The 16,155-nt window shown below is 41.8% G+C and overlaps 2 protein-coding genes across 2 annotated transcripts; one reads left to right on the top strand and one right to left on the bottom strand.

Annotated features, from left to right (window-relative positions):
- The first annotated feature begins 7,810 nt into the window (after window positions 1-7,810).
- LOC105059099 (RING-H2 finger protein ATL16-like) lies at window positions 7,811-9,455 on the top strand. The gene has a single exon (XM_010942305.4). It carries the CDS (start codon window positions 8,264-8,266, stop codon window positions 9,227-9,229), a length of 966 nt encoding a protein of 321 aa, XP_010940607.1. The 5' UTR covers window positions 7,811-8,263; the 3' UTR covers window positions 9,230-9,455.
- Window positions 9,456-11,325: 1,870 nt separating this feature from the next.
- Window positions 11,326-13,116, bottom strand: LOC105059098 (phenolic glucoside malonyltransferase 2). Its single transcript, XM_010942304.4, has one exon. The coding sequence runs from the start codon at window positions 12,947-12,949 to the stop codon at window positions 11,558-11,560; it is 1,392 nt and encodes a 463-aa protein (XP_010940606.1). The 5' UTR covers window positions 12,950-13,116; the 3' UTR covers window positions 11,326-11,557.
- Window positions 13,117-16,155: the final 3,039 nt, after the last annotated feature.

Raw genomic sequence — 16,155 nt, 5'->3', positions numbered from 1 at the left:
GGTGCGATTTGTCTGGCCAATTGACATGTCTATTCTAATACGAACACTTCTTAATTATTAGAGACAAATACAACATGCTCTGTATCTGTAAATTTTTCCTCCTCTCCTTCTTCGCCTTTCTCTTTTGGTTTAGCAAGCAAATGAGTATCGTAGAGCCCGACCAATCTGGCCATGTCGCTCTTCACAACCTTGGAGGTCTCAATTCGCTTCATGCTCAGCAGGTGATTGCAAACCCATTCTTAATCTCCAGGCTGAGAATTTGAAATTATTTGCTGAGAATTATGATGGGATTATTATCAATACAATTATAAATGGCACGATGCAATGACAAAAATGCGACCAACTTCTACATGGTCGATTAACCAGCATCTCTCTCCTCAGTGCATGCAATCAAAAGTGGCTTAAGGTGAGAACAAGCTAAACAGCTGATCCAATTTCTTTATCTAACGAAGCAATGACCTGGGTCTTCTGGTCTAAAAGGAATTATGGAATTTTTTTTTTCTGACAAGAAATCATCAATCTCTGCCACAGCCATGAAGGTTCTCACAATGTTCGATGGGTGGTCTTCCATTGTCATCAGAAGTTGCTCCCTGAGTTTGGTAAGATATGGAACAGAGTCATAAATCTGTCATCTCTGTTGTTCGCCGTTTAGATGTTTCTCCTGCTTCACTTCTGAAGCCATCGCCTCTGTTATCTCCTCCCTTCATCAGCACATGATCGCCTGGATGAACTTTGTACCCGAGGATGTTAGACCACTCACCACATTCAGGCAGCTGTGCTATTGAAATAGAGGCTCTTCTTGTGATCTTGCTTGGTCCATTATGTTGCACTTCCTTTTCTCTCTTACGGATTTACCTGAAATGGTTTCAGTCCTAGAGACTTTTTTAACCTTTTTCTTTTGTTGGAAGCCTTTGTACCGTAAACTTTTATAGCCACCTGCTCTACTCAAGAGCTAATCTCTAACCGTACATTTTTTTTTTTTTTCCTCAACTCCTTAATAAAAATTCAGGTGGCATTCCAGCTTCCATCTCATCAAAAAAAAAAAAAAAAAAGTCTTTTGTATCTTTCTTAAACTCTACGTATTGGCATTTTATTTGATCTATGTTAAGCTGAACTGCGATTACAAGTTAGTGAGCTGGCAAATATAATCGGCGTGAAGAACTACCGATCACTCTGATGTAAATATATTAGTAGAAAAGTTCATTTCTACAGGCTATCCGGATCTGATAAATCTCATTATTAAAGATTTACTAGTTAAATAATTAATACAAGCATACAAAAGTTAAATGTTGGTTGTTAGATTGATGACTAGGGTCAGTTTCCGTGCCTGTTAGCAAGAAATAAACAAAATCTAATCAATTAAAGAAAGCAGAAAAGGTCAATTTGAGGATGTAATGTTTATATATATATATATATATATATATATATATATATATATATATATATAATCATCATCATCATTCTGTAACAAGGCAACATAATGGATTATTAATAGTTCCTGCAGCTTGGATTCATCAAAATATTTGGTTGAATTTACAACTTAGATCACCAACTAAAAGTTAGACAAACCAATGGCTTATCCAACATGAAATCTAACTGATCTGATTCAGAATTAACAGGTGTTCCCAAAATTTCAAAAAAAAAAAATAAAAAAAATAGAGGATGATAATGTTGACCTTGGCAGACTTCATGGCTCTCTCCCATCTTTTTGGTGCTAACCGGGTATTTTGCTTGCTCACACTTAAAATGTTCCTTGGAACCATACTCTTATCTCTAAATGTTTGACTGCTAATGAAATTCTGAAGAGTTTGGAGCGTCGAACTGCGACCAACTCCACTGTCACTGATATTTCAATCTTCACAGTTGTCACAAATGCCATGGATCACCTCATTACTCCGGCACGATCTTTTATCAACAATCAGTAACCCCTAACTCTGTAGATCTAAATGTCTGAAACTTCACACATGACCAACTAATTAAGATTAATTCAAGGATGTGCTTATTTTGGGTAGACAAAAGCTCTTCTTGTTAAGTAGCATGAGGGATTAATGTAACTCAAGGGAGTTAATTTGTGAGATACACTATGCATGGTTGATTGAACAGCACTGATGGACTACTGGAATCTTTTAGCAGAGATGAAAGCGAAGAAAATAATGATGATTGGAAGCCTATATGCTAACTACCGTAATGAATGAAAATACTCAACATTGTATCATTCGTCTGGCAGTCACTCCAGACATAAATGCCAGATAGAGTTGCTGGGTAACCACAGGGATACCTTTTCTCAGCCAGCCTGATGGATTTGAAAGTTTTCCTTCTCCTCTGGCTTTTATATGTGGGCTCTCCATTTTGCCATCCCTACTTTACCCTCGAATTATAGCATTGGCAACGGATAATTGCATGATCTTTACCTTCCCTTTGGTACGAAAGATGGATTGAAAAAAAAATAGATGGAAGAGCAAAGATGAATAAATTTTTCATCTATCCTCTCATACATTTGGTAAAACATGAAAGGATGGATAGAAATGATTTTCTCCTTTATTTAATATAGAAAGAATAAAAAAATATATATATAATATTTTACTAAACTATTCTTTAATAAAAATATTATTATTATAAATTTATAATATTTATTTATATTAAAAAAGTAAATAATGTATAAACTTATAATCTTTATAATCTATAATTATATAAAAAAATATATAAATATTTAATTGAATACATAATTTTATAAATTAATTATTAATGAATTAATTATATAAATAATTAATAATTTAATTTAAATAGTTAATTAATATTATACAAATAGTTAATTAAGAAATAGTAAATATAAATAAAGAAATAAAAAATAATCTAATTATTTAATTATAATTATAAAAATTATATATTAAAATTAAAATAATAACTAATAAAAATATATATAAATAATATGAATAGAAAATGAAGAAATATTATAGTTTTGTCAAAAAAATTAATAAGAGATAATTTTGTCAATACAAAAATTTATCCTTCAATGCTTCGGCTATTCTTTCTTCATCCTTCCAATTTTGAAAGATACAAATTAGTGGACCAAAATGAATGAGCAATCCCTTCTTTTTTATATATTTTTTTTATAATTTTTTGATTTAAATGATAAATAGAGATTATCCATTCTCGCATGATCTCAACCAAATATAAGATTAGAGAACATCCGGTCCAAAAAATCAGTTGCAATCCAAAAGCATGCAATGTCAAAGCTTCAGCTTCACATCACTGTTAGACTCTGACTTTGGAACCTGGAAAACGTCTTATCTATTTAACTAGCAAGAGCATCAACACAAAAACAGTGGTGCATGGTAATTGAATTAACTAATATGAATGGGTAGAGGGTCCTAACCGAAGAGAGAGAACAAGTACTAGTAGTAATAATAAGTAGACTGGAGATTGCATTGCCTTGAGAGGATTTGGTCCTCGTGTGTCGACATCACAAGACCCAAATACAGCCTATGTCGCTGTTTAATTATGATGTCATTCATACACGGCTGGTCGAGAATTGTCTTCAAGTCCATTGACATCTTTGCGTTGGCCACACGTGCAGGAAATGAATCGTTAGAACATGAAACTAATTTAATACAAATATAGTTTGAAGGTGCATTCATCAGATATTAATTGAACAACTGAGGAGATCACATACTAAAAGAAAAAAAGGTTGATCTCTCTATCAACAAAGTCCTTGCCGGCTAACTTAAAATATATTAGTCTTGTCTCACAAGATCAGGGCGTTGAAACTTGCTCACACCCTGATGGTACCTATCCATATCATGATGCAATTTGAAATTAAGTTTTTTCTTAATCACATACGAGCAAGTCAAAGAAAATAACGTAAGATCAAGTACTCAATAAACTATTCTAGCACTTGGTGTTCAGGAAAAGTCATGGATTCAATATGGGGTGATGGCATTCTTTCCATATTGCTTGGAAAAATAAGAAAATAAATTCTTCTCTCAAGCAACAATAGTTCAATAGTCCTCTACATCGAATCCATATTATATATGTATGCAAATATTATTAGACTAATATCTGTTTATCTCTTTCACCTTCACCTCATAAGCCCTTCTTCGAAGAACATAGTTTTTAAATACCAATTTTATAACCATTATAACAGCCAGTATAATAATTTTGCCCACCAATGTTATTTTATTAAGAAAAATAACATTGAAAAATGTAACTAATGTTTTTCGTTATTTTTATTATTTTCTGTTATAATGTGTTGAATAATGTCGGTTTCTTTTACTTTAATTTATTTAAAATAAAATAATTTTTTCGAATTTTAATTTTTTTTTTCTCTTAAAGCTTCTTCCAAAAATAAATATAGGGTTCAAAGCTAAATGATCTTATCTAATAAAAAGCAAGGGCCTTATTTTTTCTCTCACTGTCCATCATTTTTATTATAACATCATTACAATAATTATTATTTTGATAAATATTTTAACACAGATTTAAAAATTATTTTTAAATATATCATAATTATTATAGTCACGATTTCCTTTTTGAGGGGTTATTATAATTATGATTTTGATGGAAGCTATCATAAAGAAATAATCTGAGATTTGCTATGTAAATCAAGAGAGACAAATAATGGAGAGATTATTCGGTAGATTAGATCCATCATAGATCTAGAATAAAATCACTTTATTTTTCTCTTTTTTTCATATGTAATAGCAATACGGCATAGGATGATTTCATTCTAGGTCTATGATAGATCTGATCCACCAAATAGTTTCTTATTGGGTGGAAAAAGCATTGCAAATTATAATACTTTCAGCTCAACCATCTTTTATCCTATCAATGGCTAAAGATTTCATCTTCTAGTCACCATCAATTCCATCATCATATCATCTTTATCCTATTTGAAATCAAATATAAAATTTGATGCAAAAAAAAAAAAAAAAATCCATTTTTACGATAGTGATCATTCACCATCATATCCTAAATTATTTTAAAAATCGAGCAAGAAAAAGGAAACCAATCCTTGAACAAGGCCGGACTTGGTAAACTAATAGTGCCAGGAGGAGACCCTTCGATTCTTACCCCTTGAAGGCTCCAAGGACTAACGGGGCTCCCATTTGCAAGTCCAGCGTAGAAAAAGGCGGGGAGTGATCGAGGGTTGGATTGTATCTTTCATGCGCAAGAATGATTGAGCTTTTCTTCACGAAATCAACCGTCGGATCACCCATCGCACAGATATCAAAGCACTCCAACTTCTTCCCTCGATCCCCCTGCATAGACCTTAAAGCGACTATTGCCGGATCCAGTGGGTTCACGTCGCGAAAGAACGTGAATCATTCTTTCTGGCGAAATATACAACCCGAACACGTGGAAGGGTCGCCAGGAAGGAGGTCTGCTGTCGAATTATTTATTATTTTCTACTTGTCCTTTTCTTCACACGTGTTTGAATTAGTCAAAGGCCAAAGAAAAAAAAAAAATTAGCGTTCGTCCGTTTACTCGTGGACTTGGGTGCATGCCAATTTCTATATGATGATCTCCCTGTCATTTATATCGTCTCACGAGAAATTCTCTGCATTAACTGCGAGTTTGTGCTGTGAAGAGGGCATTAAAATTTTGTTAATGCTGTGTTATTAGAAGTTTGGGAGGGGCTTTCTGCAATTTTCGAGAATCATTTGTATGCAAAAATGAAGATCCAAAACTTTATTTTGTTGCAGATAATGTCAATATTTCCTGATTTTATGGCAAGAGGATTGAGAGAAATAACATATAAAAATTATGAAAGTATCTTATTATGCCGTGTCACAAATAATAAAGGATGAGAAAGAAACAAATGTAGCAGTACAGTCATAAACATCATGGCCCATACTGCCAAATAGTGTAACGGTCTCCTCACAAGAGTACTATCTTATGGAGTTGTGAATAAAGTAAATAAGTAAAATAAAGCTAAAAAAATTCAGTGGATAGGATGTATTTCTGTAATTTATGTAACAAAAAAAGATAATCAATTAGCTAAGTTTTCTTCTTGCCTATGAGAGAGAAAGAAAGGAAGGTGATTCATCCACCACAAATTATTGAGGTTGGAAGGATTTAGAAAGACACCATCCAACACTTAAACCATAAAACTGTCCTTCTTACAAAGGTTAACCTCAGTTCTCAGTCAATTGATCAAGCTATGCACCAGCTTGCCTTACAGCTTAACTAAGCTGCTAAACCTTGATATAAAAAATTGGATTTTTTTTTTTTTTTTTTTTTTTTTTGCAAATCACCTTTTACATAATGGTTTTATTATATATTAAGACCCATATTTTAGTGTTTGTAAATTGAGCCAACGAACTATTTTGCATATTAAACTCGGATAACCTAATGGAATATTGAATTGAGGTTACTTCTGCTGGGGAGAATCATGGCTTTTTTTATATATGAACAAAATAACCTCATGTCCATTATAAACTCGCTACATTTTACTTCATCTAGTCAAAGATGCTCCCCTCGGTCTGTCCCCCACACGGGACTTGATCCTATCCTCAAACCCATCAGGATCCACCAACTCTCGTTGCTCCACTATACCATATGATCAAAGCTGAATGGATGTCCAACAGTGAGTGTCCAAAAAGACAATGGGTCCGTGGAAGTGCGGCCATTGACTTAAGACCAAAGCCTTAAGTTGTATCAATGCAGGGTAGGTGGGGCATGCCTACACTCAAGGGAGGAGGTGGAGGAGCTCGTCGTCATTGAAGTTGACAAGATAGATAGGATAACCATAGCCAACCTCAATAGACCGGGTGAAAGTAGATCGGATGGCAAGCTCATCAAGGCTAATGGTGCAGACATGCTACACACGATGGCTGTTGAGGGAGTTCAAGACGACAATGGTGACATTGTTGCGAGCTAGCTAAACTCTTGACTAAGAAATATGACGAGGAAAAAGGTAGATTTAATCATGTGTAGAATTATTTTTTTCGATCTTTAGTTAGGTTAATTGAAAGTAAAGTCAAGGAAGGGATCGAAAGGCTAACAAATGGCTCGCAAAAAGTATGAAGATTTTTAATATGTAAAAGGCTTTAATGTAGGGGATGATTTGCAAACAAAAATAAAAATCCAAAACTTATAGGCTAAAACATAAATTGACTTGACTCAAGAATGTGCACTTTCTATATCTACAACTACGGGTCTATGTGGAACGGAACGTAATCTTTTTTTTTTTTGAAAAGTAAGAGGTAGGGCAATTTATCAAACACGATTACTTGTCATAGCACCTTCATGTACAATTTTCTCTATAAAACCTTGTAATTTTCATTCATTAGACTCAAAATGTCTCATCCACACCAGAGTCCGTTGGATTTGTTGATCTAAACATCAAATCAATTTGACCACGTCTTACATGGACCAAGTCCGAAAGAAGACACGCTTCTCTCTCTCTCTCTCTCTCTCTCTCTCTCTTGTTAGACCATTCTAAATTTTTTGGCACTAAGCAACCCCGTTGAGCAAATGGCCAAGGTTCCAGACTAAATTATATGAGATACAATGGTACAGTGTGGCGTGGTGTGGTATCTCTATTCTAAATGGACCCAGCCGAAAAAATCGGGTCTATCTGACCGTCTCATCAAGAGATAATAGAACGAGAATCTTGCCGACCAAAGACTTAAGAAAGCTTGTGGACTCTTGGATCCTCTGCCAAATATGATGCAAAAAGTCCAAGCAACCAACCATTAATATTCTAATTCCCCCTCTTCCACTCGGTTTCCTTCAGTTTTCGGTCCCGGAATTCCAAACCGTAGTCACAACCTCTTCTATCACTTTCTTAGTGTCCCCACTGGTTCTCATTCCTCCAACCTGACCCCTATTTCCTTGTTCCCAATCTCCTCTGCCTTCACGCAAGTTTCATATCTCCTTTTCCTCCTCCTCATTAAAAAACTCACCTCCCTCTCTTCCTCATGAATCATCCTCTTCCTTGGACATCTTCTTTGTCCCACTCCCATTTCCAACAATACCAATCCCATCCCATCTCCTCTCCATTAACTTACCTTGATCTCAGTGCACTTTCATTCACTTACACTACTTGGGACATCTTCCTTCCCAGGTTTCAATAAAATCCTCTTCCCCTTCTCTTCTAGAAAGTCTCAAATCTTCTTCTCTGAATCTTTGATGACGTTCTCCATTGAATTCTTTGCTTTCATGTTCATGACTTTTGGGGCACGCCAGCAATCTCCTCTGCTTCGAGTTTAATCTCACCCTTCTTAAGTTTCCCGTCGACACCTCTCCTTTCCCTTCTTCAATGGCTCACGACCAACCTCCCCAAAAACCGCAACCTCCACCATCTCCCTCAAGTAGCAGCTTCCCCATTCTAGCTATCTCCATCTGTGGCATCTTCACCACATCCATCCTTCTCCTCACCTACTATGTCTTGGTGATCAAGTGCTGCTTCAACTCGCGCCGATCCAATGTCATCTCCCGGCTCTCTCGCTCCTGGATGCGCAGCGAGAACTCACTCATGGTCTTCCCGACCACCATCCAAAGCCGTGGCCTCGAAGAATCTGCCATTCGGGCAATACCGACGTTCCGATATCGGAAAGGCGGCGACGGCGACGGCGACGAACAGGGGAAGAGTTCCTCCCAGGAGTGTGCTGTATGTCTTAATGAGTTCCAAGATGAAGAGAGGGTCAGACTACTTCCCAATTGTTTACATGTCTTCCATATAGACTGTATTGATACTTGGCTCCAAACAAATGCCAATTGTCCCCTCTGTAGGTCAGACATCACACCCACCAGCCCAATTTCTAATGACCACTTAATGGACTTTGCCTCCCAGCAGAATCTCCAACATAGTGGGGATATAGTGATAGAGGTTAATGATGATGGCAGTGATGAGGTTAGACCAGTTAGTAGTAGCATCAATACTGATCCTTCTACCATGAAGGCAGAGCAGGGGGTTGGGCACAAGAAGGGGAGGAAGCACCACCATGTGAGCAGCATGGGGGATGAGTGCATTGATGTGAGGGGCAAAGATGAGCAATTCTCCATCCAGCCTATAAGGAGGTCCTTCTCTATGGACTCTTCAAGTGATAGGCAGCTCTACATGGCGGTGCGGAAGATCTTGCAGCAGAACCCACACTTTCAAGATGTCAGCGCTGAGGAAAGCAGCAGCAGCAGCAACTCAGGGAGGATCCGGCGGTCTTTCTTCTCGTTTGGCCAGAGCCGGATTTCAAGGAGCGCTGTTCTTCCGATTCAAAATGAGGTGTGATCGAAGAGATTCTACTGTTTCTTCTCCTTCTTCTAACAGGCTTTGGAATAGATTATTGTATGAACATGGAGCGAGCTTATATTGGAATTGAATTTGAGATGTAGAGTATAAGCTTTTTTTTCTTTTTCTTTTTCTTTTTTTTTTTGATGATAATGTAGAGTATAATAAGCTTAGTTATGTTTTTGTATGGCAGTATCGCCTGAATCATAATAGGTTAAAAGTTTTATTCTCTTGTTTATCTAAGCTCTGCTCCTTTATCTTTTCTTTTTCCAATAAATTTCTTTTGCATTTTATGGACCCTAACACCTCAGTTTATAGGGTTCTTCAAATGACGCCCCAAGTCAACCAAGACTTTAGCAGCTTGAGGCCTGTATTTTAAACGAGAGGACCTTAAACACCCAAAAATTTTTTAGATATCTCCTTGGCTGACAAATGGAGGATTCCCAAGGACTGTTTTTTGATGAAAGGGAGGTCGAGAAGGAGCCACCCAGCTTTTATTTTAGTGAGCTGTAGCTATTTATAATATATATATTTACAGAGTAAAGGAGACAGCAAGATATAAGAAGACAAAACAAAACAAAAAAAAAAGCTAAAATCTTGCTGAAAACAAGCAGGTTAAACTCAAAAGTTTTAATAACTGAACTCTTGCTGAAATAAAGAGAACTTTAACAAAACATCTGACATCTGCAGCTCTGAATTTAAAATCAGCAGGCTGATTGAAAACAGAGCAGGCTTCAGACTTCTGAGAATCTGAGGTTGAGAAGGGGTAACAAGATCTGCAGCTTCTACAATTCTCCTTTTTCTCTTCATTCCCAAGGACTCAAGTGTCAATCTAGTCAGTTGCAGCAATTCGAATCTTGTTAGTCCAACTGCCTCAGATCATCTATCTCACAACAACAAAAGAGATTCACCGTCCTCACTCCCAGTAAGCAGAAACTATCATTCTCACCAGCAATATGATAGATGTATCTTACCCTGAAAGGTATGCAACCTTCTTCATCCACCAATTCTAAGAAAAGGTCAACATTGTCACAGGGGTTGCAGTTATGAGCTCCTTGACAAATTTCAAGTAAAATTATGGGCCACAAAAGTGCACCAAGATACAGAAACATTAGCTCTTACAATGTCAAAATATCAAACATCTCCAATAGGCTCAGAGATACGTCACCTCCAAGCAAACCCAAAGAAAATGTGCCAGCAAAACTTGATTAAACTTTAGATATATCTCATATATATCATCCGCACCTGCAACCGTAGCTAATAGAGAACGTATATAACACAAATTTCCAACATTTCAGTTCTATTTTATATCCCCGAAAATTGATTAGTTCGGATTTATATAGCATTCTTATGCCCTAAAAATAATGAATATCCAAAGAATTTATTTTTTTTTGGTAGCACTAATGAGATATTGCTATTTAGCGGTCCACCTTGCTTGTTTGGTGTAGCCACAGAGCAACAACTTTCTAACAAAAAGAAAAATAGAGCATGTTAAGTGATGCAGAACCAATAACCAAGGTGTACACCTAGGAATTGGACCGAGAAAACCTAACTGGCGGCCATTTTACAAATAACAAACAGCTTCCTTAGACAAACTTTATGCAATTGAACTTTTAGACTAATTTGTGACCAGTAACTGCACTAATGATAGCGAATGCCACCATAAGTTCATAAAAATAATAAAATGATAATCATGTGAAACATGAGGATCTAATTTCCTGATTTTTCAAAAAAGAACTTTCATCACAATGGAAGAATCAACCAAAAAGTGATTTTATTTAAAGATTAAAACATTTATAGACAGGAGAAGAGACAAGACAGTTGTTTAAGGATTTTTTTTGTTTCTAAGGAAAGAAGAGAGACCCACCGGTACTATAATTATTAAGTCCCAATCTTTTAGGAAGCACCATCCATGAATTACATCTAGAACATCTGGTTATTAATTAAAGAGGTATTACTACTAAGATTATCATTGGTTAGTTATTTAGGTTGCTTGAATGTTTAAATCATAGTGTCACCTAAAATTCTCAAATCCATGATAAACCGCAATCCACCTTTAATATTGTTTTTCTTATTTGTTTTCCAACAGCCAAGTATAATTATGCAATTTACTTCTTTTCAGCTCAGAATTAATTGATCCTGACCATAATCACCAGACTACATTTCACTAATCGCCATGATAAACTCAAAACTCAAGACAAACTTAGAAAAATTCACTTAGCTCTAAACAGTATCCGGATTCAAGAAATCAACAATCAAACTCAAATAACTAGAAACCTTCACCAGCACTAATCTTTAGCTGGTTGCCGACAATATTTAAGAACATCTTCAAAGAAGTTTTGAGCCACTAGAGAAGCAAGAGCTGAATTCATCCATCTCATGCTTCGGCAGCACCAAACCAATCTCAATTCCTCCTTGCTCTTCCCTACTCTCTGCAAGCGATATCGTGCCAGGTGTCTTCTCAATCGATGCCACCTCGACCTTCTTCGGCCTTCCCCACCCAAAATCAGTATCATAGACTCCATACTTGGGCGATCCGGCGACCGACATGGGCTGCTCCGGTATCAAAGAAACAATCTTCTGAAACCACCCCTCTGCACCCTTGAGCACTCCATCCTCCAACCCTTTGATAGCTCTACCAATGGCCTCAGCTGCAAACAAAACACCATCATCCTTAACAAGATCACCCATAGGCAGCTCCACAAAACAAGGCCTCAAGCAATTCCCAAAGTACTCGGCGGGGACCGCCGGCCTCAAGCGGCTCCTGCATTCCACCGAGAACAGTAGATGGGCGGTCTTCTTTCCAGCACTCGCATACCCTCCTTGGGCTTTAACAAGACACTTCCAAGCGAACGCACAAGCCACCACAAAGGCCGAGCAATGAATCGGTGACGCCTCGCCCTTCTTGGATTTTTCCAGTACGAGTTGTTTGAGCCTTTCGATTTGCTCTCGGGTAAGAGAGAACGAGGCAATAACCACACCGGGTTGCTCGACACCGACGGATGGCGAGTCCTCCGTGGCCGGCGGCGGCGGTCCGCCGGCTCTTAGTCCCTCGATTTCTGCGAGTATCTTGGAATACAACCCATCAGGATCGGCGATCGTGCTCCGGTCATGCAACGGAGGCGGCGGGGGTGGAGAGTCCGAGCCTCCCAGCCTGCAAGAAGCTGCCCATGACTTGATGAAATGCATCGAGCTGGAGTCGTCGCACGCCACATGGTGGATCGCAACGCCGATGCTGATGCCGTGGTCCGGGAACAAAGTAACCTGCAAGGCGAGCAGCGGAATCGTGCCATCGTTGGAATGGGGTAATTGGGGTATCAATTTGTATAATTCCCGGAAATTGCGAGGGTGGTTGCCTGACAATTGATCGAAATCATCGGAGCACTCTGCGGAGATCAAAGTAATTGAATCGCCAGCGGAGTAGCAGATCTCGAACTTGGAATCGGAGGAGGGGTCAGGAGAGGACCTGACACGGCCGGCCAAGGGGTAGAAGTGTTGGAGGGTGAGAGATAGGGAGGACTTGAGGGTGGGGAGGAGGTGGGTAACGAAGTGGGAGGTCGGGTGGGGAAATGGGTAGAAGAAGACACGCTCGACGGGGCCGGTGAAGAGCCAGACGATGTCGAAGAAGGTTAGGGGGAGGGAGGTGTCCGGGACGGAGCCCGGTGGAGGAGAGATCTGGAACTGGTCGAGTACTTGGAGGGAAGATGGTGAGGATGCCATGGCCAGAGGGAGGAAAGATCTGCGGCTTGTCCCAGCAAGAGCAGCACCCACACCCACCGAAGCCACCACTTGTAATTAAAGGTTTCAAGTTTGGTGACGGAGTTGAATATTGAGCATATCATCTTCTCTACTGATGGACAGCTGTGTGGGACTTGGGGTTGGTAGGAGCCTCATGCTGATCCACGTTTTCAATTCAACTTATCCTACAAGCGGCAAGTGGGTTGGGTTGAAGCGCAATAACAACAATGCGAAGCCTTGGAATATCCTGAGTGTTTTTTTTTTTTTTTTTGCTCCTCCAATGATGAAGGAGGCTGTATGCCGCCCAGTTTTATTTGTTGCTGTAAGAGAAAAAATGTAGACAGTATTATTTAGTTGAGCGAAGTTACTTCTTCTTCTCTTTTCCTCCCCCTCCTCCTCCTCCTCTTCTTCTTCTTTTTTTTACAAAACAGACGATCACATCAATCTAATATAAAAACTATCCAAAAAATTAAGATATATAAAATTTACAGGATCTACAGATAGTCATCATCAGACCTCCATAACCAATCGTCACAATAGTCAGCAATAAAAATCACCATCCAGTCTGCTGCAATATTCGCTTTCTGAAAGATATATCGGATTCGCACCGCAGTAGCTTGACAAAGAAAAATCCAAACATCCTAAATGAGTGGATGAACCTCGAAGGTGGGGGCTTCCGAGAAATAAATAGAATCCTATGAGTCGCTCTCGGGATAGTTCGAAAACTCCAGAGTCCGGGTGTGTCAAGAGATGGAATGGCAGCATCAAAATAACAGTACTTCTGAGCTAAACAGACAGCTCTCTCAGGAACCCGACGAGTAGGAATCATCTTACCATCAAAAATAAAACTATTCCAAGACAGTCAAATCTGATAAGTAATATATACTGTTGGTGCAAAAATCCGCCTGCGCCGGAGAAGCTGGAGTTGAGGAAACCGCGGTCGCCGCCGGGACCTGCAAGGGAAGTCTAAACCGGAGGTGGGGTTGCTATGGCAAGATCCTCCGACGCTCAAGTCAGTTCTCTGCCTCAACAAGAATGGAGTGCTCGAACGGAGAATTTAGCAGAGTTTTGAGATAAGGCAAAAGAGCTTAAAAAATAACGTATCTGAGTCCCCCCTTTTATAGGCGGGGGAGGCAACGGACTGATGGCGACGTGTGTAACTGCCTGGTAGTGGGCCGCCCATGGTCAGGGGAATTGATTGCGAAAAGATAATGGAGCAGACACGTGGGTATCACCTCGACTTGCCACGTGGAATCCGTTATGAGGGGTGGAGCAGCGTCCGTCGTCAGGAGAATCGCAGGGTATCCGTCGCAGGAGGTGGAGCAGGTTCGTGGCCGTTACTGTGGCCTGCCAGGGGGATAATGGAGCTGTGCGGAGTCCGTCACAGGAAGTGGAGCAGGGCGGCTATGGCTGCTGCGGCTTGTCAGGGAATGATGATACTGCGTGGAGTCCGCCACAGGAGGTGGAGCAGGGTCGCGGCCGTTTTGAGGGCCTGTCAGGGGGCGTGGATCTGTCGATTGAAGCTCGACAATGGTCGGAGCCGTCGTGAGCGGAGCCCGGCTCCCGTAGGAGTCCGGGCGGAGCTGTTCTGATGTCGGCGGCGGAGTCCGGCTCCCGTAGGAGTCCGGGCGGAGCTGTGCTGATGGCGGCAGAGCCCGGCTCCCGTAGGAGTCCGGGCGGAGCTGTGCTGATGTCGTCGGTGGAGCCCGGCTCCCGTAGGAGTCCGGGCGGAGCTGCGCTGCAAACAAAGTCAAGGGTGAAGTCCGGCTCTCGTAGGAGTCCGGACTGAGCTTACCAGCAATTGATATTGAGGGCGGAGCCCGGCTCCCGTACGAGTCCGGGCGGAGCTGTTTTGATGTTGGCGGCGGAGCCCGGCTCCCGTAGGAGTCCGGGCGGAGCAGCGCTTGCTGATGACGATGGAGCCCGGCTCCCGTAGGAGTCGGACGGAGCTGCACTTGCTGATGGCGGTGGAGTCCGGCTCCCATAGGAGTCCGGGCGGAGCTGCGCTGCAAACAAAGTCAAGGGTGAAGTCCGGCTCTCGTATGAGTCCGGACTGAGCTTACCAGCAATTGATATTGAGGGCGGAGCCCGGCTCCCGTAGGAGTCCGGGAGGAGCTGTTTTGATGTTGGCGGCGGAGCCCGGCTCCCGTAGGAGTCCGGGCGGAGCAGCGCTTGCTGATGGCGGTGGAGCCCGGCTCCCGTAGGAGTCGGGCGGAGCTGCACTTGCTGATGGCGGTGGAGCCCGGCTCCCGTAGGAGTCCGGGCGGAGCTGCGCTGCAAACAAAGTCAAGGGTGAAGTTCGGCTCTCGCATGAGTCCGGACTGAGCTTACCAGCAATTGATATTGAGGGCGGAGCCCGGCTCCCGTAGGAGTCCGGGAGGAGCTGTTTTGATGTTGGCGGCGGAGCCCGGCTCCCGTAGGAGTCCGGGCGGAGCAGCGCTTGCTGATGGCGGTGGAGCCCGGCTCCCGTAGGAGTCGGGCGGAGCTGCACTTGCTGATGGCGGTGGAGCCCGGCTCCCGTAGGAGTCCGGGCGGAGCTGCGCTGCAAACAAAGTCAAGGGTGAAGTCCGGCTCTCGTATGAGTCCGGACTGAGCTTACCAGCAATTGATATTGAGGGCGGAGCCCGGCTCCCATAGGAGTCCGGGAGGAGCTATGCTGATGTCGTCGGTGGAGCCTGGCTCCCGTAGGAGTCCGGGCGGAGCTGCGCTGCAAACAAAGTCAAGGGTGAAGTCCGGCTCTCGTAGGAGTCCGGACTGAGCTTACCAGCAATTGATATTGAGAGCGGAGCCCGGCTCCCGTAGGAGTCCGGGCGGAGCTGTTTTGATGTTGGCGGCGGAGCCCGGCTCCCGTAGGAGTCCGGGCGGAGCAGTGCTTGCTGATGGCGGTGGAGCCCGGCTCCCGTAGGAGTCCGGGCGGAGCTGTGCTGATGTCGTCGGTGGAGCCTGGCTCCCGTAGGAGTCCGGGCGGAGCTGTGCTGATGTCGTCGGTGGAGCCCGGCTCCCGTAGGAGTCCGGGCGGAGCTGCGCTGCAAACAAAGTCAAGGGTGAAGTCCGGCTCTCGTAGGAGTCCGGACTGAGCTTACCAGCAATTGATATTGAGAGCGGAGCCCGGCTCCCGTAGGAGTCCGAGCGGAGCTGTTTTGATGTTGGCGGCGGAGCCCGGCTCCCGTAGGAGTCCGGGCGGAGCA

Source organism: Elaeis guineensis, chromosome 16, assembly GCF_000442705.2.
Source record: "Elaeis guineensis isolate ETL-2024a chromosome 16, EG11, whole genome shotgun sequence".
NCBI lineage: Eukaryota > Viridiplantae > Streptophyta > Magnoliopsida > Arecales > Arecaceae > Elaeis > Elaeis guineensis.
The sequence above is the reverse complement of the archived record's forward strand: the minus strand, read 5'-3'. Positions and strand labels throughout refer to the sequence as shown.

What these genes read in the sequence shown, in the direction of transcription:
- LOC105059099 (XM_010942305.4), top strand. Translation starts at nt 8,264, where the DNA reads ATGGCTCACGACCAACCTCCCCAAAAACCGCAACCTCCACCATCTCCC.
- LOC105059098 (XM_010942304.4), bottom strand. Translation starts at nt 12,949, where the DNA reads ATGGCATCCTCACCATCTTCCCTCCAAGTACTCGACCAGTTCCAGATC.